This window comes from Gavia stellata, chromosome 1 (genome assembly GCF_030936135.1).
Source record: "Gavia stellata isolate bGavSte3 chromosome 1, bGavSte3.hap2, whole genome shotgun sequence".
Taxonomy (NCBI): domain Eukaryota; kingdom Metazoa; phylum Chordata; class Aves; order Gaviiformes; family Gaviidae; genus Gavia; species Gavia stellata.
This window is the reverse complement of record NC_082594.1, coordinates 65,617,333-65,643,057: the sequence shown is the minus strand read 5'-3', so window position 1 is coordinate 65,643,057 and position 25,725 is coordinate 65,617,333. Positions and strand designations below refer to the sequence as shown.

General features: G+C 45.2%; 1 protein-coding gene across 4 annotated transcripts in view; it reads right to left on the bottom strand.

Moving 5' to 3' along the window:
* ARHGEF7 (Rho guanine nucleotide exchange factor 7) overlaps positions 1–25,725 on the bottom strand; it is a 128,787-nt gene that overhangs the window by 100,946 nt on the left and 2,116 nt on the right. For 3 of the 4 annotated variants that reach the window (XM_059821235.1, XM_059821907.1, XM_059823235.1), the window contains exon 2: positions 12,506–12,592. The exons of the other annotated variant lie outside the window; for it this stretch is intronic. In XM_059821235.1, coding sequence (XP_059677218.1) covers positions 12,506–12,592 — 87 coding nt within the window. The remainder of the gene's footprint in view (positions 1–12,505; positions 12,593–25,725) is intronic. 4 annotated transcript variants of the gene reach the window in all.

Here is a 25,725-nt window from a genome sequence, read left to right as displayed (position 1 = left end):
AATTAACTTAGGCCATAAATAATACCTAGATGTGGTCAATTTAACTATCAGCAGTTTACAATATCAAAGTCAGCTAATTACAACAACTTTGTATCTTAACAATGAAGAATTGCTCTTTCAGTTTCACTGCCAAGTACAGAAAATACTTTAGCTGTATTTATACATGAAAGTTATCTTTTGCAAAATGTTCATGCGACACCAGGGTGAAGAACTAGCCTAAGGCAAAGGGTGTGAAAATGCATTTTCTTGTAATTTACTTTATGCTGCTCATAAACCTGGGGGGTGGATGGATTTAAATGGCCTATTCAAATAATGATTAGATTAGTATAGATTAACATCCTGTTCTAGATTTGTAGTTCAAGCACTTTCCTAAACTTGGGGTATCAAACTTCAGGAACAAAAAGTGGGGGATTACCCTATCTCCACACACTTAAATGCTTTTACATACATGAGAACAAAGGATTTGACCAAGAGACAGAAAATGCTGAACTATGTTGTGATTTCTACACTGAGGCTGCTACAAAACATGGTAATCAGTTAAAGTGTACATTTTGAAGACACTCTATGTAGTTAATAAACATACAGAACATGCAGAAAAATGTTTCAACGTTTTGCACGGAAAACCAGTTAATCTAACAAACAGGAAGAAGTATTTGTGCCTGCTGATTTACAACAAACTACTTCTAGGCACTTTCTGCTAACAGATTTTAGAATTAGGAACTGTCTTTTTCTTAAACCTCATTTTTATTCATTAAGTAAACGAATTGGGGGGGTGATAAATTCCACCCCCTCTCCCAGCCTCTTTGCTTTGTACTGACTGAATGAACTGAAACATTTGAAGAATAGACTGATCCAGCTGAAAGTAAGTAAAGGTCTATTTATTTTAGGTCGGGTTGCTGCTGCCAGAAGAGGAGGTTCCGGTCCCCTCCCTTCTCCACTGTATCCTTTGTGCCACAGTCACTCAACTGATCCATTCTGATCCAGTTCAGGGGGTCAGTTACACTGAAAGAAAAAAATCTAACACACCACAGATTGGCAGGGAAGCAACGAACAGTTAACTGGGAGCCCGGCAGATCATCTAAAAAGTAAAGCAAGGGGTGTTTCTGCTCGTATTTCATTAGAAATAAACATGGAAGACAGAGTAAACTCATCTAGATGAAGTAAAAATAATTCTCGGGCAGTACATGCTTGCTGACAGAGTTGTAAGGAAAGTCAAACACTGCACTGGTGGATGCCTGGCTAGGAGTGTTTCCATTGCAGCTCATACTAATCTAAACCACGGTGCTGCCACAGCCTAACACTCCCTCTCAGTCCTCGATCAACCAAACCAACCCCCTCCTTTACACAGAGAGATGCTTGAGCAACTGCCCATCAACGGGATTCTCAAAAATAACTTATTTTGTTTGAAAACTAGAGCAGGATTTCAAATTCCATCCAGGCATCTGCTGAAATACACGGTCCAGCTACTAACAGGTGTCCCTAATGCCTCCCTTGCACCAAGCCTGGCACTCAGACCCTGCACTGAAGCAGCCTGGTTCACCATCCCATCAGCAGTGGGCTTGGGGGAAGCACAGTCTTCTGTTGTTGTTATGGTTGGGTTGTTTCGGGGGGGGGTTGGGGGATGTGTTCGGGGGGGAGGGAGGGGAAAGTTGGATTTTTATGGATTTACTCAGCCGGGTGGCTCCTGAAGGCAGCTGGCACATGTAAGAACCAGCACAAGATGAAATGGCCATGGCAGGGAGGGCAGGGAAAAACAAAGGCAGGGAGCAGATCTCTTTTGGCAGCAGCAACCAATTAAATTGGCTCCCTTTGTTACACATAAATTCACCACCAGTTACCGTTATGCTGAACCACCAATAATCCCATCATCAAATATTTTTCTGCTATTTCAACTGAATTTCATTTTCCTGGCTTCAGAGGAAGCTGCCTAGCGCACAGCTACGCACGAAGCCACTCAGCACCCCTGGAAGCTCTGCTCCGTCATGGTCAGTCGCTGCCAGGCAGGTGGGCGAGAGGAAAGCATTTTAACCAGCACTCAAACCCTGCCCTGGGACACCCAGAGTCCCTGTTCTTAAATTTTTTTCAAAGGGGAACTTGATGAAAAAAAAAATCATCCTGATAAAGGAGTGTTAGTGCTTTCAGCAGAGAGATCAGAATCCTATTTAGACAAATATCAGCACACTTAAGTCACCCTAAAAATTGAAGGCTATTTAATCTGTTTCAATACTGCAAATGCCATTAAAAGAAAAAAGCCCCTCACACACACCCCTTCCATGCATCTGCTGAGTGATCTGCATGAAGGAATCAAACCAGTTGGGGCCCCTTCTTGGAGGGATGGGAGAAGAGGGGAGAAAAAAAGGGAAGGATAATTTAATTAAAGCTAGGGCAACGGTTTGTTTTTCAGCAGTACCAGCCTAAGAGGACAAGAGCTACTGCTTTTTCTGGCACTTCCAGCTAATAATCCCCTAAAATCATCACGCAAAACAGCCTAGGGGCTCTTGTGAAGCGAGAGTGGACATGACAGGGAGAAGACCTGGATCAGGCAGAAATTTCACAAGATATTTAACAAGTACATATCTGGGAAAAAACTAATAAGCATGTGATCACCACATTCTCACTAACCACCACTAGTCCTCTCTCTGATAAGCACTCTAATGCCCTCCTCCTTAAGGAAAACAAGTGAGGGATAGAGGGTAGAAAATAAAACAGTGGAGGGCAGAGGAATAAAAATTAAAAAAAAAAAAATTAAAAAAAAAAAAAAAATCGCTCAGCACTACCAGGAGAGGATCTGTGAAGGTGTCCTTCACAAACAGGAAGTACAACAGCTAGTAATGGCATGTATTTGTTGTTGGGGTTTTTCTCCCCCTGTTTTTTCCTTTATGATTTCACCTCCTAAGCAGCTGCACTACTACACTCTAACTTTCATAGGGCTGGTGAAACAAGTTGCATTGAGAATTTGTGTTGGAGCAGGGGCTTGGCTCAGTTTTTAATGTTTTGTTTCTAAATCGGACTCAAAAGCAACTGCTACTTAATAGTTTCTAAATACTTCATTCAAAGAAGTGCAGCCAACTGGATGATGAAATACAGCAACACTCTACGCTGCACAAAATACACAACAGTCAAAAAACTGGAAGAAGTATTTTGATTTCAGCTGAAGCTTAGCGGGGAGAAGGATCAATCAGGATTTAATCTGCTACATATAAGCCTCTAGCCCCAGCCCTTCAGAAAGCACAGGGCACTCCAAGAACACCTCAACCCCTCCCCGCTGGCCCCAAAGGACAGGGGAGTGCCAGCCTGCCTGCTTCCCCCAGCGACACTGCAACTCTCCACACTAACCCATCCAGGCAAGTGAAGAGGGCGGCTGCTGGGCTGCCCAGACAGGCTCTCACCACTCCCCCCAGCAAAGGCTGCCAGCGGGGCAGAGTCACCGCAGGACACCACGCAAGCAGACCACCCTGCACCAGAAGCAATACCCCCCTTCTTTCTGAGCCACCAGTGCTCAGGCTCCTGTATTTGCGCTTGGCCCACAAGATGGCACTGACAGAAAGACTTTGCTCCTTTCCTTTTTCCTCTCTCCCTTCCTCCCTCTGACACCACTGGCCCTGGACCGATCCGGAGAAGGACTGCCACCTACTGAAATATCACATCATCTTCCAACATAGCCGAGTTTGCCTCCTCACCTGCCCTCAAGTTACCCAGTCAGCTAGATCCTGCTCGCTTCATCAGACAGGTAGGCAATGGACTGAGGCAACATGAGTCAATACAGCTTATTTTCAGTAACAAAAGTGCAAGGTTTTCAGCACTACAACTTTCTGTTACCTAGATTTTTCCAGTATTTCCTGAAAGAGGTAAAGTAATGGAAAAAGCCAGCAGTGTCAAAAAACCTTGATGCTTCCCACAGAGGCAGACTCCAGCTCTCAGTAATACTGACAGGACCAGCCCAGCATATGATGAAACATCTCAACACAATTTACAGTGAAATAGGGGGTTCAAGCTGAAACATGTGAGAGCTAGAGCTATCTGGATATTCAGCTTAACACAGTAAGACAAGATTAACTCCCCTTAAGGAAAAATCACCATATTCTAATATGCATTTTCCTTTCAATTAGGGGAAGTGAGCAAGGCACTTTTCTCCTCTCATCAACACAAGCTTGCAAAATCAAGCCTGTGAAAGCTCCTCTCTGCAGCAGAGTACACCTCACCATTCCCACACATGCCAAGACATTTATGTGCAAGCAGAGGAACAGTTGCAAAGCTGGAAGCATTTAAGAAATCAGAGCAAGTCATAGAAGACCTACATTTGATACTGCATCACTTGCACATAACTGAAGTGATTTATGTTGACTCTTAAGTCCCAAGTAAAATCAAAAGAAGATTCTGCCGAGATCACAGTAAACAAAAGCAGCAGCCTGCTTTGCAGAGCTGGACTCTCTTCTGCATAGTCCTCATCTCAGGTAATCTTCAAAGCAACTGTTCTGCTAGAATTTCTCCCTTGTCAAAGAGATGCAACATAGTCAGTTGTCACAAGAGGAGAAAGCTTTCCAAGTTCCTGCAGAGAATGAGCACTGCCATCTCCTATACTGCAGGATGCACTTCAGCTATGAGGACCTTCTTAGTCCAAAAGCGTATGTTAAAAACATACAGTCTGCAGGTACTGAAGTTTTCACATAGAATACCACCACCTATAACACATTCTGTATAGAGGTAGACCTTTTGTTCTCCCTGTGTGACACACAAGCTTGGGAAATTCAGCTGACACCTAATAACAAGGTAATTGTGTTCAGTATACACAAGTGTAGTTGTGGAGTGCAAGCTTTATCTGCATTTCTATTTTCAATACATTTGTCAGTTAAAAATTTCTTGTAAGTCTTCAAAACTATTCAAGAGAAGTGTGCGTGTGAGGAGGGTGTCCAAGACTTCTGAAGTTGGACTTCATAAGTCATTCGTAAAAACCACAACAGCAACTAACAAGACCATAGCCATCCTCTGCTAAGGAAAAAAGGCAGGCAGGTCCCAACGTGTACACAGACCTGCCTTTTTCACTGCTCAGCACTCACCTCACAGCAGGTGCAACACTGCCTGGATGCCATCTCCATTCCCCTCTCTCACCACCCAACCTACTGTACCTGCTGCTGCTCTCTTGCAAGGAAGGATGGAGCAGCTCACCTGCTCTCCTCTCAAGAGCTGTCTTCACAGCTGGCATCCCTACCACCCCTGCACAGCTTGCTCCTTGCTCAAGGCTAATTGGAAGTCCCTCCTCCCGCAGCTCTCACCCTTCAGAAAGCCAGCAGATGAGCCCTTCCTCACTGTGTGTCACACCAAAGAGCTGGAGGGCAGGAGAGGGCTACAGAAATTAAAGAACAAGAACTCCTCTACCAGAACTCCTCTGACAAGTCAGGAGAACGATGTAAGTCAGCAAGCAGCCTCTGCATTGTCTCCCTTTTTTCCCCCATCAGGGGCTCTGAAGCTCTGCCCAAAACACTCGTCCCCTCCAGCCCTCTCTACCCACCCCTTCTCCCAATTTTCATAGCTTCCACGCTTTCTCTCACATGATTAACTCCTCTTCTATCAAAGAAGCACTGAAACCCTTCTGTGAAAACAATTTCTGTATTTGAGTAAAAGATTACAATGCTGAAATCTTCTGTGCATTCTAGATTAACAATGCAATACATTTTAATTGCTAGATGAAGGTTCATTTTATTCTTAGGATCCAAATGAACACCACAAATGAAACAGTTACACAGAGGCCTCTCCCAAACCACACAGCAACTCGTTTGCAAAACTACACTGTACAGATCTATACTAGGTAACGTTTACAGCAAAGTGCAGCATGTCACTGCAACTCGTCTTGTATGTACTGATGCCCAAGACATGACTGAAACATTTTGGATGTATTTTGACATGCCAGACTCACCCTCACGTATGGTCCATGCAGTGAAGACAAACGGATCTGCACTTGTGGCAGATTCACTGTGTCAGACAGACTCACATACATGCACACCCACATTTTTGTGTTCCAAGTATCACGCCAGCGTGCAATACAAAAGAACTGGCAGGAATGAAAATATTTATGGTCCAATTCAAAATTTCTGAACGAAGTTTTACTTGGGAAATATTGAATATAGCCCTTAAGTAGCCAAAAAAATACTAGCATATTCCCCAACCACGTTTGTTACAGTACTCCTTCAAAGGCACACACTTTTAATCTGCTTTTGTTATTTGCTAGCTTGCTTTTTTTTTTGAAGTCTTTGTAAAATTTCTCAGTATCAGGTGCTTTTGAACACGTACCTCAACAAGGAAAAGCATCCTTCTTATTTAGTGAAAGCCACTGGAGTCACTTTAGTCAAAAAGCGGTAGCACAATACCACACTACCGGTGATGCAACAAGCTTGGCAGAACCACAAGAAATAAATTCTCATGGGAAGAAAAGGAAGGTTTAGGTGAGCAGGGAACAGTGTGAGGATCTGAAATGCTACCATGTATTCATGTTTTAGACTGTGTTTTACTGGGTAAAACTGGAACAGCTTCTGAAACTACCATTCCTCCCTATCCAACACCCTATGTTCCTGCCTCTCTGTGTCACCGCCTCAGCTATCCTGACACCATACATGAATGGTATATGAGATGAGGAACTGGTTTGACCTTAAAAAAAAGATATATTATTTTTCCACCATTCTATTTGTAAGACACCCTTAAAGCAGTATGCAAAGCCTTCTCCTCATGGGAACAAAGAATTGGTAAACACATGAAACATGGTCACAGTCCTAGACTCCTTCGTTGTGCATCGTAAGAATCCTTCACATCACAAAAAGAAGCCATTCTATAAAGGTAACGTAAATAGTCAAGTAACAGCATCTTCCTGTCTCAGAAAGGTTCCATGATGCGCTAACATGGCCTTCCAATCATGCAAGTCAGGCTGTACTTCTCTAGCATATGCAATGGGCAAAACAGACGAAAAAAGAAAAGACCTGAGGACAAACTGCATGAAACCCTGATTTTCAGAATTGTCATATTAACACATGAGAAAAAGGACAGAAATCAGGCAGGTGGCGGGGTGGGAAGGGGGGGTGGCAGTCAAGTCTTGGAGGTCAGTATGTACAAGGCGAGTTGCAGTGACACACTGCACTTTGCTGTAAATATTATCTAGTACAGATCTGTTCAGAGTAGTTTTGCGAACAATTAGAAATCAGGGTAGGGGAGGAGGAATACAATAGACATGTCTTTTATTAAAAATATGACTTCTTTGTACAATTTTTTGAAAAATCCACCAGCAAGATCTCAGCATCCAAATAAAACTTTCCAGTGTGTGGACTGTAAGCAAAGAATGGTAACTTTAAAACATAAAAATTCTGGAAAATGTTTATAACAAAGAATCACGAAGGCGTTTGGCCACAGCATTCAGCAGCACACCTTCTGGGTTAGAAAGACATTCTGTTGGAATAAAACCAAGGTCAAATCTAAATAAAATACTGTTCTTGACAAAAAAAGATGATAGTCTGAACAAGGGCTGAAAGGAGTAGGTGGGTGATTGAATTTCTGTATCATCATGGTAAGATTGGCCTAAAGGTCTTCAGTACTGGAATCCTAGACATTCCTAATTCACTAACAGATGTGAGCTAAGTCCATCCATGCCAGCAGCTTAGCTCTACACCTTCCTTATACAAATAGGTCTTTGAAAGCCAACTTGCAGAATACCTTTCCAAGGCTACAGTGGTAGTAGGACTGTAGCCATAATGATCTAAAGTAGTATGCAAAGCTCAGAGAAAAGGAACATCACCTAATGGATGAACTGCTATGGTTGGGGTGGGTGTGAGCAAAGAAGACAAGCAAGCTTGCTCCCAAAAGATTAGCTGGTCTAACAGAATGACATTGGCACCCCTTACAAACTTTTCCCAAGGGTAGAGCTGTATTATAGACCGTTGTGTATCTTTATGGAATCCATAGCTCTCAGGATTTAATATCCCAAATTTGCATGCAGTGTTCTGAACCTTAACGGCAAATCCTTCTTATACAAGAGATTTAATAATAAACAAACACAAGATCTTAGATTGCATGAGACTGCCAGGTTTGCTTTATTTCTTCCTTGGTTAGTTTACTGTAGAAATAAAATCCTGGTTTTGGCACTGCTGCCTCTGTGATAAAATGACCTTCCTGAATCCCAAAGGCAAGCAGGTCTCTTAGCAGGTACAGAAAAGGTTCTCAGATCCATGGCATGTCTATCTTTCTCCCTTAGCCAGTTGCCATCTTTCCCATCAGTATAAAAGTCAGAAATACAAAATATTTTTGAGCTCAAGAAACCTGTTAACATTAGATACTTGCAGACAAGCAGGCATTAATCCTTTATTTGATGAAAGCCAGCAGAAAAATGCTGCAAGACACTACTCGTGGAATTTGATCACGTAGAGCTTGGTATTGTTCACAGGATATATCAAGTGTTCTGCCCTTTGAACAACAGACACTAACACGGTTTTCTATTAACCTATTTTTGCTTATTATTCTACACTTAACTGCTCCCCAAACGAACTTCTCTGCTGTTGAACTATACAATGATTTCTCCAGGGCCTCTTTTTGGCCCTGCAAGCTGTCAAGCGGCTCTGGTCAAAGAATGAGGAAAGGCTGCATTATATTCAGGAAGCTGAAACTCCTTTGAAAGAGAAGAAAACTGGAGTAACATGACACAGGTACAAGATAATCATTACAGCAAAACTTACTAGGGCTCAGATAGGAACAAATGCTCTGTGACCATCGCCTTTTCATTTCTGTCTTTTTTGGAAGATACTATATATCTGCAATGGGTTCCACATCAATTATACATATCCAGCCATATTCTTCTAGAACAGAGTCCATCACGTACAACCACCACCTAGGACCCTGTTTTGAAAAGCAAGTAATTCTTCTCAGAAGGGAGTACAGCTAAATGTCTTCGCACCCAAAGATAAAGCTGTGGGGGAAAACAGCCTTCAAAGCAGAAATGGCAAGAGCAGTATATAGCAAACATCCTCTGCCTAAGGGAAAAGCGCACAGTTAGTTGTGAAATGTCAATGTAGGCAGCTATTCTACAGTCCCCTCTAGCAAACGCTAACAGTTTCCAGAAGGGAAAAACAATATGGAGTTGCAAATTCAATCCCTCGTTGAGATCTTAGGAACGTTTTTTCATCAATAGGTCTCATCTCTTTGTATCTGCATATGAAAAACCTGTATTTAAAAAAATAATTAAATAACCAATACTTGCAGAACATTCTTCTGGTTATTTCTTTAAACTTGCTCTGCTTTACCCATCCGGATTTCATCCTACGAAGGATTGCTGCAAGCTCCAAATTAAGTACTCTTTTTGGTCTGGAACACTTAAAGATCAAAAAATATTGGGGAGTGTGGGAAGGGAGCCACTGGTCTCCTTCAAGGAATAGCAATACTTCTCATTAGAATTTGAAATAGCCTTTCTGAATATCCTATTACCTTTCTAACAACCCAAACTAACTGGGAAGTAAGAGGAAGAAGATAAGAACAACTTTCAGACACCAGAACATTTCTAAACCAACAAAGTTTCTCACCTCTGCCCCTTATTTTTAGGATAGGAAGACAATAGACATCACGTCCTTTAATAAAAGGACGCCACAGAGGAAAGCATCTCAAAGAAGCTATCTACTGCTGTGCAACCTTCCATTAACCACAGCAGTTTATCAAGTTCTCAAACATGTCATAAAGTCTCCAAAGCTAGAACTGTACAGAGCTCCAGCAAGGCAAGGAGCTCTGACAGTTTCATAAAAATACAATTCTACTACGTCCAAGATGAGTTCAGATCTGGGAGCAAAAAGTGCTTCTGCAATGCTGAACCAAACTAGGCTAACCAAACCCATACCATGTTTTTACCATACTCACAAAGTTACACACAGAGAAATCTCCTGATCCAATTACATATAACTCAGATTCCATGCCAGGGTCAAGTGCACCCTTTGTAGAGCCATCCAAGACTCCACATTGTGGAAAAGCACCACATCAGTGCACAGAACAAGGTCACATCTCCCCACACCACTCTAGAGCTTCCCCTGATACCTGTATTATCCAAGTGCTTCTACTATTTAAGGTATCACATACACATCCACCACTTTGTCAAATATTTATACTCACCATTAACTCTTGATTAGCTAATCTGCCCTCTCTGAAAATATTCCCTTCACCACTTCCAGAGACACTCTTCACACTCTTCGCTCAATGCAATCTCTAAACCTGATGGCAACTAAGGAAGCCTTACATAGATGCTGCATAGAGGAGCTATGGCATCTCCCCAGTTCCCACAGTGAGGAAAGCAAAGATCCACGAGGGCTGACTCACACCTTGCTAAAGGAGACAGGAGAAAGAGCCCAGGATTAGCAGATAGCCAAGAGGCCCCTGCCAACTACTCACTGGTTGAATCCGGGTTGCCATTCCTCTCATCTTTGGCCACAGCTAGGGGGTTGCAAAAATTAATGAGAAAACAACAGGGAACAGCCAATGTACAGGCTGTAAACACACACACAAGAAGCTCTATAAGCCAAAGCATTTGTGCCCCTTCCTGCCAGCCTCTCGACTCTTCTGGTAGCTTGGGAGTAATTCCTGTTCCAACATGCTGAGCTGGAAGCTACTGCAGCCAGTTACCTCCACGTAAGAAAGGAGTTTCCGGCAATCTTGCTGAGAAGCCCCTGAGGCCAGGTTAACAATTTGACTATGCCCAAAAATATTCAGGCTCTGAGAGCAAGACCAAAATTATCTTTTCTTTTAATCATTTTTCTTCACTTTCTTGTCACTCTGAGGAAGAGAGCTGACAAAAGTTTCTGCAACTACAAAAAAGAAACTAAACTGCAGCGCTGTGACTATTCCCAACCTGCAACAATTGTAAAAACGTAAAGCTTAGTGAGAGGTCTGATGTAGGAAATGAGTAATGGGGAGGAGGGATATTAATGGTATTTTTTTCCCCTCTTCTGCTTTAAGATTTGCAATACTCAACTTATTTCTGAATTAAGATTTGAAGTGCCTCCCTCCCCAATTCTCTCTAGCTCATCCATGTATACTACTTGATTTTTAGATCAGCTCTTACACATGAAGGTTCAAAACATGAAAAACTTAATGTGGCCCTAGAAAAGACAAATGGAGAGCCAGCTGCTTTAAGGCAAAACAGAATGCTTGAGATAATACAAAGTTCACACCAGAACCTGGTTTCTGAATATTTTAGAACCTAATTTGGTTTTGTCTCTATTGGGGGGGGTGGGGGAGAAAGGTAGGTAAGAATGTTAGGTCTTATTTCACAAAGAACAACGCTAAAAGCTGTCTTAATTTCCATCTTTCCCCATGACGGAACCTAAGATTAAATGCAAGTCAGGTAAGTATCATTAATTTCACTAATGATACTTCACTGTTTAGAGGCCTCAGGAAAGCAATCAGAGTCTTTTTAATGATATTTTGTTCCTGCCTGGCAAAATTACAGGCAGGACCAGAGGTACTGCAAGAACCTGAGAACTAATTAAGGCAACACTTCACTAATTTAAGTTCAGAAACACTAGAAACCATTTTTTCCATGCAAAAAAACGCCTCTGAGAACTGAAATTACAATACCCCTCACTTCCTAAGGCAGAGGAGCTGAAACCTGTTTTTAATCGCATTGGTTCCTTCCCACGCACACACATCAAGTAAACTCGACAGCAGCGTGTACTTGCTATAGCTAAATATACTGCTAATATGACTATCTAATTCGGAACCCTGTGAACGCGTGTTTGGAGAAGATGGCAGTTTGCTGGGCTTTTATGTAACGTAAATTCAAACGGAAGAAACAGCACCTACCATTTTCCTTAATTAGTATTTCATTTTGCTGTTATCAACTTAATTTCTAGAAGCCAGCTGTGGCGTTTCAAAAACAGTTTCACAAATAAATAGGACAGACTTTATACGTTTATTACCAAGAATCCACCTGAAGAGAAAAGCAAAGGTTTTGCCCACAACGGAGCCCGGCAACCTCCCCGCCCCAGGGAGCCCCGGCAGCATCTCCCCGCTTTACACTGAGAGGGACGGGGCGCAGCCGTTCTCCGCGCTCGGTAAGGAGAAGCGAGGCCCTTACGTGCCCCTTCCATGCGGTACAGCACATTCTGCACTCACGCCGCCAGCAAGCCAAGCCATCCCGCGGCGACGGAGGCCCAGCCGGGGCGCAGCCGCCACCGAGACCCAGCGAGCAACGGGGAGGCCGCGGAGGCAGCCCGAGGCGGGCAGCGGCGGCTTCCCCGCCGCCCCCCGGGCCCGCAGCCAGGGGAGGGGCGGCCGCCACCATCTTGTCAACCGCCCGCCACCGGCCGCCCCCGCGTCCCCGGGCACAAAGGGAGGGCAGCGCCGCCGCCCGCGGCGCCGGGCGGGCAGAGGGAGGCAGAGGAACCCCCCCATCCCCGGGGATCGTGCCGGGCACCCCCAGCCCGGGCACCCCCAGCCCGGGCGCCCCCCCTCCCGACCCCGCCGGGCGCTGCCCGCCCCCGCTCCGACTCACCTCCAGGCGGAGGGAGGCACCGCAGCCCCGCAGGAACTCGCGGATGTTACTCAGGCACTCGCCCTCCGTCCGCGGCTCCGGGTACACCTGCAAGAGAAGAGGCGGACGGCTCAGCGCGGGGACCTGCGGGGACCGGCACGGCACGGCACGGCACGGCACGGCACGGCACGGCACGGCACGGCGGCCCCCGCCCCGCCCCGCCGCTCCCCTCACCTCACCTCCCGCTCCCTCCGCAGGCGGCAGCGGCGCCGATCGCTCCCTCTGAAGCGTTGAACCGGGAAGTAAACACGGAGTACAGGAAATGGCGTGCGAGGGCAGGGGGCGGCGGGCAGGAGCGCGGGCAGGGGTGCCGCGGGCAGGGGTGCCCCGGCCAGGCGCGGCCCTGGGCGGCTCTGCCCCGCCACGGGGAGGGGAGGGGAGGGGAGGGGAGGGGAGGGGAGGGGAGGGGAGGGGAGGGGAGGGGAGGGAGGCGCGGCCTGGCCCTCCCCCGCCCCGCCCCGGCTGCCGCCGGCGGCCCGGCCGGCGGAGGGAAGGCGGAGAGCCCCGCTGGGAGGCCCCCCAGGCCTCGCCGCTTTGTATTTTTATTTTTTTTTAAATAATAATAACACACACCCCAGTGCCATTAAGGGTCTGGGCTGCAGGGCGAGGCGAGGCGGTCCCTCGGGCCCTGGGCTGAGGGGCCGTACGAGGGGCAGCCCGGGGACAGCCCCTCCTCGGGCTGGCCTCCCGCCGTGGGCCGCTGTAAGAAATGGTGGTGCACAGGGTAAAACGGCCACGTCGCGGGTGGCCCGTGTGTGCTTGTGCCCCCGTTGTTTTGACTTCGGTTCACCCTTAAGTACCGGTTTTCTAACGAGGAAATACATCAGAAGTGCCCCAAAGACCTCGGTGGAAAAATACCAGTACCCAGAGTTAATAATTACCAATTCCGGGGTCTGATGTTAACGAGCTTTGTTTATCTGTAGTTTATTAAACAGCTGCAGAAGAAAAGCAGCTTCACAAAGAGGAAAACCTTGACTGAACTTACGAGAAAAGAGCTTTGGCAATGCAGCAGCCACGTGCCCTCCGCAGCCACATCCATGCTGCCTTCAGTTCAACCTCTACCCTGAAAGTGAAGTGTAGACCTTCCACGGAAAAGCAGCTAGCCCCATGGGCTTCAGGGCCTTAGCTTAACTTACCACAGCTTAACTCAAATTCTGTGTGCACGTAAGCATCATTTCACAATCAATTCATTGATTTCTATGAAGTAGTTTAGCAAACAAAGCGTTGCCCAAACTGAGAGGTGAGCAGACAGACAGCCCTGGACAAGGGGAAAGCCTAGCACAGAAGTGCATTGCAAGGCGCTGGAAGCTAAGGTGGCAACACACGGCGTCGTGTCCTTTGATTATGGATTACACTCAGAAGGAAGTTCCGTTAAATGCACACGTATGTCAAGGCTACATAACTCACAAGCATAATCCACCTCCATAGCACTGGGAGCTTCACATAAGGTTGACTCCAAACATTGCATCAAGCTGAAACCAAGGCAGTGCTTTCCCATATGTTTATATAGTATAAAACACATCTCTGACCCCGTGATACCACAAAAATTAACAAATGCAACAGCATGACAGGGTGAACCTGGTATGAAGAAATTTAAAACAAAAGTCTCCGTCATTTTCTAAACACAAAATTCAAATGAGTTTTAAATTAAAGACACTATTTCCTAGTACAAGAAATGTGGTAGCGATACGAGCTGAAGAATTTTCCTTCCCTCAAGCAAGCACACACATCCCCCCCAAACTCCTCAAATTGTTTGGTACTATGATAAACTACTGTGGGTTAAGAATAACCCTTTTACTACACTAAAATGTAAAGGGAATGCCAAAGAAGTCCAATGTGAGTACAACAGCCTGAAAGATAAATTCAGTAAGTTTGGAAAGGATACAAGCAGTAAGAGAACCCTCCTGGACACATCATGAGCTTCATCCCTCTTGCTTGTTATACTTTTTGATTACTCTGTTAAATTTATTTCTTAATTCTAGTAAGAAATCTCAAGCTTAGTCAATCATGCCAACATCCCTTGTTAGAATAGGTTCCTGAGAATCCTATTAGTATTTCCATGTTGATGCTTCTAGTATGCTCCCTTCTCCATATTCCTAATATTTACACAATAATTATATAGTTGCAATTTATAACTCTTTTTTCTTAAACTATTTGCATAATAACTGGGTTTTATCTTCCTTTATAGGTCATACTTCATCATCTCTTTTTTTGCACCCACCATTTCCTTGGTTGCTTCTACTTCATTCATCAAGGCCTGTTTTCATCCTGAGAAACTTGAAAATTACTCCTGCTCTCCAAACAAGAATAACCTCCAACAAGAAATCTCAAAAGAAACAAGTATCTTCTCTCATAACATAATCCACATTAACACTCTTTATTCCCAAAGTCCCCAACACATTAAGCACAGAACTCAGTCATTGTAAGAAACCCAGATATGTGTACTACTACCTCATAAGAGACCACACATAATTCATAGAAGACTGTACAATACCTGGAAATAGGCCAAAAAAAACCCCAGGGTGGGGGGGCGGTAAGGAAGGACATCCTATTAGAGGAGGGCAAAAACTTCCAATTAAAGATTAAAGAAACAACAAGCAAAGAAAACTCAAACCCTGCAAATTGTCCTCTGTCAGGTATGGAAGTTGAAAATACATGCCAAATACATGTCTGTGAGACCTCAGCCCTACCAGCACTCTAATGCATGTTTCCAGTTAAAAATCATCTTCCCTCAGAAGAATAAAATAAGTTACAGAAAATCTTTAGAAATGCCATTTTTTCTCTCACAAAACAAGGGAAAAGACTTCAGGGGCAATGCGAGAAGCAGCCTATATTTTCTCAGCTCTGTGGCTACAGTGGCGTTTTTATCCAACAGGAGACAGCAACGTATGGGTAAAGAATTTTAAATTATCTTAGCATTTGTATCCTGCTAGAAATTTAAAGTGTTAATGATCCCATAAAAAGAAGCAAAGCCGTCAAGTTATTTACCTGGGAGATCTTAATGTGATTCTGGCAACCTTCGCTTACAGATGTCTGAGAAACACAGTGAGGGACCTCAGTAACAAACTCGGCCCTCCTGACAGAATCTCAAAGTGCAATTATGTGGGTCAAGCCCATGTTAAAATCACACTTATGGTATACAACATCCTTTACATACAGTTACAGGAGCGTGACCTCTCTCTCATAGATCACATTTATGGCCTCACAGACTATTCAAAATGTAACAGAACATAATGCAAGCAGACCACATGCAGGTAGGTCCTAGTCTGCCTGAGAGATGGCAAATACATTCAGAGAGAATGTATATAGAATAAAGTATGCAAAAGAAAATTGATGTAGGGTCATACTCCAAAATTACTTAGCTTAATAAAAAGTAGATTGCGTGCACATAAAGCCAATGAAATAAAGAGGTTACGTATTTTCCTCTCCAGTATTTGCTTCATCCTCTTGCTTTCATAGACCAATGCCATTAGTTCATTAATAGGGGCTGTCGTTTTCTTACATGTCTATACGACTCCTAGTACAGAGAGGCCTCAGTGTCCAACAGGAACCTCTATGTGCTCTAGTAATACAAATAAAAAAGGTTAATAGTAATTAGAAAAGACAAGGATTCCAGAGGGACCTAACAGATTCTTAATTAGGGACTGGGGCTCCATAGTGGAATCCAAAGAGACAAGTGGAAGGTAATACACAGAGCAGCAACAGTTTAAACCACTTCTTCGTGGTTCAGGGACAGGTTCTGATTAAGATTTAATCTCTCAGGGAGTAGTTCTGGAAATCACAGCTAGTTCAATGAGGACATTTATGTGATGCACTGCAGCTATCAAGGAGTGGAGTACATTTTCCACCATCCAGAAAAGATGGAGAACAATGTGCGATACAAATAGATGTTACCTAGCTAAATGTTATATCTCTTTTGATCAGTTTAAATCTATTATTTTAATCAACAACAAAAAATGCATAAAAAAGGGCAATGCAGAGACAGGCAGTATCAAGAAAAGGTATGACATGGGTGGTCTTAGAAAAAATGAAAAAGGCTACCATTAGTTCATTTGTACAGGGAAAATATATGAAAAAAATAAGCAAGGAATGTGTCAAATTACGAGTTTTAAAGAAAAAAAAACAGTCCTTTGATTGCAATGAGTAAACACGAGAAATTAATAAAAAGTAGGAGACATTTTCAGCTCTGTGTATGGGAAACTAGCTGTTTACTTGCATTTATCTGCTGAACAAGTTGACAAAATGGGTCAAAGGAAGAGAGGTGTATGAGGTCTTCAAATATAAACTGGAATCTACCAGGAGGGCAATAGGATAAGATTGAGTGACAGCAGGGTTGCTACATGTAAGTTAAAAAAAAGAATCATTTATCTAGCACGACATATAGTATGCACAACATGGTTTACTATGTAAGAAGACTATCTCAGTTACGAGAAAGCAGAAACTAATAGAGAACAGAACAGGTAGCTGCAAACTAGTAGGCATGTCCAGCAGACACTTAAAAATATCCTGTTCAGGAGTACGGTTGCCTGAGTCTGAAGTTCAAAGACTCTGCCCTCCAGTAGGGATACTAGGGGAAAATCCCATAAAGAGGCAACCCTGTGCTGTGAAGAGCATCGCAAAAGAACACAATCCCAAAGGGAGGTGTTGTAGGGACAGGGTGGACAAGGGTACTGTCCTCTGTCACAACATGCCGGACCATTTTCCCCGCACCCTGTTCATCCTGCCTGGAGCCTTTTACACCATATCTGCCTCGCAGCAGGAAACAGTTTTCTCTCCAGGTTTCAGAACACCTTGTACACACAATTACCCCAATCTAATCAGTAAAAATACTACAAATGAACAAGGCAGCAAGGCTAATGAAAGGATCCTGTTGATCACACTCGGTCCCACAGCAGCTGTGTTTTGCGTCCAGTCCCTTTCAGTGGCTAAGGCACAGTATCAAGGGCAACTGATCTTCACCGGAGCACGGTGGCACAGAGGCAACCACCTCCTGCACAAGCACTGCAGGCTGGGGTTTGTCACCAGGGTTTGTGTTCAGGGATAAAAGTGAGATTAAAAAAATCATGAGGAGGAAGCCAGGCCATTCTTGAACTAACCTGGGCTGTGAAGCTACAGGTGATTCACCGTCTAGCAACTCCTGCAGGTTCCTTCCCTCCCCACCACCCCCAGCTGTGTTACCTCCCGCCTGCTCCTGCACCCAGCAGGGCCCATCCCTTGGGGCGTTGGGGTTTCCTGCTCCGTCCTCCATCCCAGAGCACCCGCCCTCACAAATTGGACCCAGCAGGGACGGAAAAGAAAGAGTGGCATCACAGCGACGTCCTCCATAGCTACACAGGAGGACACTGTCTGCTTCTTGAGGAAGCATCCATTGCTAGGGACCAACGGCAGGTGCAGCGCTCCCTCCATAGTCAATGAACAGAGTCAGGCTCAGAGGACTGCAGATGGGGCCCCACGCTGCTCCCAGGACAGCAGGAGTCACAGCTGCACTTTAAAGGGTTGCGTCTTCCACGTCTCTAAGTGAGGAGCACTCTGCAGTTCCACTTCACGGATGGCACGTCTTGCTGGTGGCATTAGGTGGCGTTAGCAGGATGCTATCATTAAACTAAAAACACAGATCAGGATTCTCAGCAAGGCGCAGTTTTGTTTTAAAATTAGGTGTCTTGATGGAGCACCAGATCTTACCACCATACTGTTTCTGCAGTACTGTAGCTCTTTAGCACTGACTTTTCCCAACCTATAAAACCTGCTGCCCACAAGCTTTTCAATAATAAGCCACGCAGCAGTTACGGTGTGCTGGACACCTGTATTTTGGCATGAGGAAACCCATGCTCTGAAAATGCAGCAGCAGGCAGTCAGCATAGATACTAAGAGCTAGATTCAGTAAAAGACTGAAGCTCCTACAAGCCATGCACTAAGGTGCCCAAATTTTAAATTTCCAGGCTTCACACAAGAATTCACCTAGGCTCTGCACACAGCACAAAGCGGAAGGCAGGTGCCTTAAAAATTCTTATATGATGAGGATACCCAGCTTTGAAGTTAATTAAGTGCTAAGACACAGCAAAAGGCAAAAGCAAGAGTGCACCTATGTTCTTGACCCCATCTGGGACTTTAACACAGTGAGCCTTCGTCTGCTTAGCATCCCAAACTCCAGTCATCTCCTGGAGTTACAAGAGTCCTTTGGGTGTCCTTTGGAAGAACTCAACAGTGCATCCGCTCTGAGAATTGACAGCTGCCCACTTTTTATGAAATAATTTAGCATGGAGGTTCCCAAACCTCTAGCCCTTGGACACCACTATTAGTGACAGTCACAGCAGAAGCTCTTAGATCCCACTGCTTCGCTCCATAGCCATCAGCATGGCTAAACTCACATCTGACACTCCTCTGCTGCACATCCTACATCAACACACCAGTCCTTGTACTCCATCCATCCTTCCATCTGTCCCACCTCAGACCACACACCACCACCTTCCAAACCAGCAACTCCAATCCCACATTCAGCCCTATCTTCTACCACACAACCTTCTCCCACCACCCTTCCTTTACTGTCCAATGGGCCATACCAACTCATCAGCCACAGCTCCATGCTCCTTCAACTTCTACCCTGCTATGGCATCTGGAACCAGGAGCACTTTGATTGACTGAAGAACTCTTCCAGTTCTTCTCCTGCACGTGTTCAGAAATGCTCGTCTGCTTGACCAGCCTTCATTAACAGTGACCTACATTCAAACACGCTGATGTTCTGCTTTAGCTGCTTCAGTCCCTTATTGGAAATAGCCCTCAAAAACTAAGTTCAGCTAAGTTTGCAAAGGAAATATACAGTTTGGTTAAAATGCCAGCCGGGTCTGTGGCAGCCTTGATAAACTGGTTTTTCGAGTCTTACACAACAACTAGAGCCACTTTTCTTCTTTAATCTGCCCTGCGAAAATGATACTGTAAAACTGATACAGCTGTTTGAGCTCATCCTTTCAGATTTGCACCTGTATTAAACAGCGTTCAGGAAAACAGTAACGTTCTTCGCAGCCAAAGTACTGTACTTTTGTCACTTCCCTTGGACCCTGATCAAATTCCCATCAAAGTCTGTAAACTGACTCCCAGGAGGTAGGTATTCGACGATGTCCTAAGATATAAGCACAGTAAGTTAAGGGCGCCGGGACATTCTAGACGGTATTTTTGTTTTCTCAAGTTTCTATTATATTTTTATATTTCATACAAAATCTACATTAAGACAGCATTAAGAAACTGAGAATGCCAAGCACATAAAACTTAGCAAATACAAGACTGACAGCTGCCTTTGCAACTGCACTTACGACCCACTTGCAGGCCCACCTTGTGAACTGAACTAGGCGGGAGACCCACCGGAACACACACACGGGAGTGAGCCTGAATAATTTTATATACACACATAAGGGGGTCTAGTTGCAGCTGCAGGAGTAATCTTTCCAGTGTTTCCTAAATGCTGAGAACTAATATTCCCAATTTCTGTGGTTTTGCTTATTTTTTAAAGAAGAAGAGGAAATCAGCAAGCGTGCAACTGTCACCAACCCCATGCAGTATCATCAGCCTCACGCTGCGGAGCTCCAGGGGTGCCAGCATTAGATGCTCGCAGGAAGACGTGTATTTCCCTGAAGTCAGTGTGTGGAAAAAGCCTGACGAAGCGCTGCTGCAGGTGTGGGCAGCGTTCAGGCAGTGCTTGGTGAGAACCTACCTAAAGAGGTTCCCCTGCGAAGGGAGGCTGGTGAGTAGGGATTTCGCACCCCTTCTCACGTAAATCCTGCAGCATTTCCCGCGCAGCGTCGCTGTTTTGATGCAGCGCAAGCTTGGGCTTCAGCAGTCCAATCACTCAGGGTTTGTTTACACTGGGAGAGCTCTGCTGTTAGATATGCTGGCATCGCTCCTCACTGTGGATGTAACATATGCCAGAGAGGGAAATCCTCTGCCAGTCTGACGGTACCACTTCCCCCAATGACATTAACAAAGCCAACAAAAGCACTTCTCTGTCAGCACAGCTGCACTGGCGGGGGGTGCGTGTATAATTTTTACTGGTTTTCCCCCCCTCTCTCCGTGTGAAAATATTCCATAGGACTACCAAAGCCCTACAGTGGAGACCCTCTCCCGGGCAAGCTGCCAACATTGTCCGACGGCGCTCACTGCAGAGCAGGAAAATGGAGACCTGAACAAAATGCTGTCAGACCCGAGCAGCGTTCTGCGGGCCAAGAGGGGACTCTGCCCACCGGCTGCCAAAGGTCCGTGGTGAGGAGCAGGGCGATGGTAACTTCTCAGAGACGAGGCCAGCCACCCCTCCTCGACTCTGCAGTGCTGGTGGCGGGTGATGGCGGCAACCACGTCGTACCAAGAGATCTGGAGAGAAGGTGGCTTTGCTCCACACAGCGAAGTCAGGGAGAGCACGGGACTGTCACACTGGCTAAGGATCAGGGAGTAAAGCGCAGCCAGCCAAGGTGCAAGACTGACGCTGCTCCCACACTGCCAGCTCACAGTATTTTTGCAAGTGCTGTCACGCTTGAAATGTTTTAAGGTTCCAGCTCTTCAAATCACAGCCACTGGGTAACAACTAATTAAAATTGCTATTTAAGAAAGATGTTTATTGAATTCCCCTCAGTGGTTCAAAGCCAGATTTTAAATACATATACGTGTGTATATATGTGTACAAATACACTTTTATTTTTTTATATGCATATATAATTTGTAAACTTCAATTTTAAAGCCAGACTTCCAGTATTTCTGAGGTTTGAATTACAATCTTAAACATTTTCAGCTGAACAATGGGGTGCCCTCAGCCACTAGCACGCAGCAGCAACCAGAGGAGCATGCTGGTGGCATCCCCGCAGCTATTCCTTTTCCCCACACAGACACAGTGTTTGACAGATGATCCGGGTAGCAGTAGGGCACCTGAGGGCTAAGGAATTGCCTTTTCTGTTGTCCATATTACGCACAGACATAGAAAGAACGTATTTAGAAACTGTGGAAAGGACATTAACGAGAGTAAGCAAAACTAAATTATCTCTCTGTATTTTCTCACAAAACCAATTTAATTGCCAATAGTTTCATTAATTTCCCTCTCTTCTCAGGGTCTGGCATGCCCTTATTTAATTCAGTCTAGACCCTTACGCATTCACAGGGTCTGATTTTCAAGGAAAAAGACAACAAACGCAGATACAAGTCCTCTGCTTCCTCAGCGCACGCACAGAGATCGTGTTTCTCTGCATAACTTCCCAGTCACCAGAATTACAAAGCCAGTGCATAGATGGGAAAAGCAAGGCCATTCTCCTTCAGTGCATCCGTGCACCCCTGCTCTCACAAGACAACAGAAGTAACATGGTAAATGACAACATGACCAGTGATAACTCCGTAACAGAACCCAGTGACCCCATAAGAAGCTCACAGTGACACTTGTAAGAATAGCATCTATTCAGGAAAATGACTCTCTAATGACTTTGCTTGGGATAACTTTCCCCTGGCACTCAGCTCGCCCTCGCAGTGCTTCCACCCTGGAGCAACGGCATCCGCACGCATGCCAGCGCTCCCTGAGCACGCAACCATGGCAGGCACAGCTGCCCGGTGCGGATTATTCTTGTCAGAAGCACAAATAATCTCCCTGGGAGGCTCTACGTAAGGACTATTGCTGGGGCATACGCACATTAAAATGCAGATTTTGCTTCCTGCCTCCCAGGTCTAGTCCTACGATGACCTGCTGCTCCTGCTGTTCTAATACCAGCATCTGCAATACCTTCCTGATGGATTTCGGTGAACAAAGGCAGGACAGTCCTTCAGTTCAGCCAGGCAGACCCCAATAGCCTCAGCAGGGCTGCAGAGGCTGAGCTATCCTGCCAGAAGAATTTCCCAAATTCAGATTGCTTGGGGGCAACCAGCGCCTGGCAACTGCTACCTTAGGAGTAACCTCTGCACCACTGGTGGGACGCTTACCGTGGTTCCTGAGCTTTGCCTGGGCTCCACAGTCAACTCACCGCCAGCGCTGCACCCTCTTCAAAGGTTATCGGGCTATAAAAATCACTGCTTGTTAACAACTCTGGCTCCCAAACACCTTCCCTTTCTTCTTCCTTTGCAATGCCCGAAACACCACATCCAGGTCACACCTTGTCACAACAGGTCAGAAGTACTCGGCCCCGATACACCCATGTGAAATCAGAGACAAGGCAACATAAACCTGCCTTTGCCAGAGCCATAGGTGCTCACACCCATTGTGACGACAAGGCTGGTGAGATGGCTGCCGCACGTGGCAGCCTGAACCCTCCTTTTGGGGACTCTGACTTTTCTGCAGTGCTTACACTCATACACAGCGATGCATTTGCCTTGTGAGTCGCAAAAAGTTAATTTCTTCCTAAATTACAATTCAGAACGCCTTGTTCAGCCAAAGACCTCCATCATTAAAAAGAGAATGATACTAATATACGAGGTATTTATTAGAAGATCCTAATCTTTGCTCCCATCAGTCCTGATACTACCCCAATTAATAACCAAATTAATGTCAACACCGGTGCCCAATCTTCCACAGAGAGGACGAAGTTTTCTTCCAGCCGCACACCGAGTCTCAGCCAGCAAGAGAGAGCTGTATTTGTTTTCCTGGGGCCATCCTCACGCCGCTCCTCTCACGCCTCGGCGATGCGGGAGCAGTGAGAGGAAGCGGCTGTGTTTTGGATCAGCCTCCCACACGCAGCAGAGCAGCTTCTGGGTTGTTTAATCCTACGCTCAGTGCAACGGCTGGGGATGATCTGCTTGATGGAGGGGGGGCAAAGGCGTGCGAGACCCAGCCGTGCACCCAGCATGCTTCCAGCACGCTTCCCCATCCCCTGGCTTCAAAGCGCTGAACCAGCTGCTCTCGCCCCCTCCAGGAGCCCCTAACGGGAGGGGGGACACCACAAGGTGCCAAATGGCTGCTGCGCTGCATCCCCCAATGCGTCGTCCCTATTTTCCCCGAACGGAACAAAGCTGTCCTCAAAATGATGCTTTCTGTTGAGCAGCTGACCAAAAAATGAAAGTACAAACAAAACTTAATGGAGCGCGAAGCCGCATATGACAAGGAAAATTCCCGCTCCAGTTCTGATCTCTGTTTACAACGTCAAAAGTGGGTCAAACTGGTCTGCGATGGAGGAATCTGTTTGGCAAATGCTCCCTGCGAGGAAAAGCATCTAAGCGGCAGACAACTGCACTGCAATGCTTCCACGGGGGTCCTCTCCCCTGCCATCAAAGTAACTCAATTTTACAGCGCAGGGTTGAAATCCTGTAACTTGAAACCACGGCTTTTCATTCAAACGACTTGAATTCAGCAATCCTGGATCCCGTAGAGCAGACCAACTGACTGGTGTGTTTCAGTACAGATCTCTGCGCTTTAAAAAACTAAGACATGGCTGGGTTTGGTCAGGGTCGGGGGAAGCTGTTGTGTTCTTTGTTGGGTTTGTGTGGGTTATGTTTTTTTTAAATAACTGCTCTCCCTTTCATTCCTTTCCCATCTTTGGGATAAGGTTATTGAGCAGTACCATCAAGCTGCCTAACCCAACTACTTTATTTTACCCTGTCATGTTCTCTCTCAAAATGCAAAGGAATAACAATGACAGTAAATGGGACCCCAAAAATGAGACAAACAGTCTGTAATAACATTACTTTCCAAAGTGTTCTCATTCAGAGTTCTTGGAATGTGGTGAATTTAATATCTGTCCTTTGCTGTTGTTCAAGACAGAAGATGACTGTAATGTAAACAAATTTAGCCAAAACGTCCTGACAAGAAGCTCTGAATGTTATTCTGTGCAAGGATGGTATACAAATGCACAGCAATCTAAAGGAAGACTGTACTAACCAGCCTTGAAACCCACTAATTTGTTTTATCGACTGAAGAAAAATCTGTTCTTTGACCTTCAAATGCTTGATTCCTTTTATGGTCACACAACCTTTATTTATTAAAAATCTACTACTAATTACTCTCAGGGTACCCAGAGGCTTTAAAAAGCACAAAATGCCAAAAAATGTATTATTACATTCCTGCACATATTGAATCCTCTTTCAAAAGAGTTTCTGAAAGAAAGAAATGCATTTATAGCCTTTTCTAGACAACATCTTAAAAAAAAAAAACCTGATAAAGATTCCTTCTTATTTATAATTTTCATTTTTTTTATGTTCTCTTTGGTTTTAGTTACTACTTTGTATTTGCAGAAAAATGAGCTCTGTGAGTCTTCAAAGTGTCTGCTGATGTCAGATATTTACAGAAAGTTGTGATCTCAAATGATTTTAAGAATTTCAACAGTCTATATCTGTGGGACAAGCCTTGTATTTTTTAGACTTCAAAATTGTCCAGTTTGAATTGGAGGCTTTCAGGACAAAACAGGAATAAAATAGGAATAAAAATAGCAATAAAATGGCTCATATTTAAAATGCACTCAGTATAAAAACACACGATGTAAATTAACAGTAGTAGCAAAAAAGTAACAGAATACAGGGAAGGATGTAAATTTTGTATGGTTTTATTAGCAAAAAAAACAAAAAAAGAAGGTGTTATGGAAATAGCTTAGACTTATAATGGTAGCGGAGAGCATGAAAGAAGTGTGTGGTATATGCTCTAAGTCTATAGAAAAAGAGTATACACAAAGTTGGACGGGAAAATGCATTCGTGAGTCTCTCAGACACATCTATGAATTGGAAAGTGCAATGTGAAAGACCCACAAAAATAAGTACAGTGCCCCTCACAAAAGTAAAGAGCGCCTAAAACCAAAAAAAATCAGTAATTAAAAAAGGGTTATTTCTCCCCAGACTTTAACTAAGCCGAAGCTGGAGGAGACACACTAGGTCGGCAGGAACCTCCGGCAGCTGCCCGTCCCAGCGCCCTGCTCGACGCAGGGCGAGCTCGGGGAGGCGGGGGGCTGCGAAGCGCCAGCTTTCCTCCCGCCCTGGCTGCCGTCCCAGCTCACGCACCACCCGCTCCAAACCCCGCGCCTCCGCACCACGAGGTCCACGACAGGCCCCCCTGACAGCTCCTCGCAGGCCAGCCTGGTGGCGGGGTAGGCTCTGGGGAGCTGTGCCCCTCTGCAAACCCTCCTCTGGGTGGAGGTGTTGTGAAGGGACCCCCTGCCCAAACACCAGAGGTATTCACTCCTCTGATGTGAAAAGAGCCTCTCATCCACACTAACCAAGCTGCTCCTAGTTATACCATACGC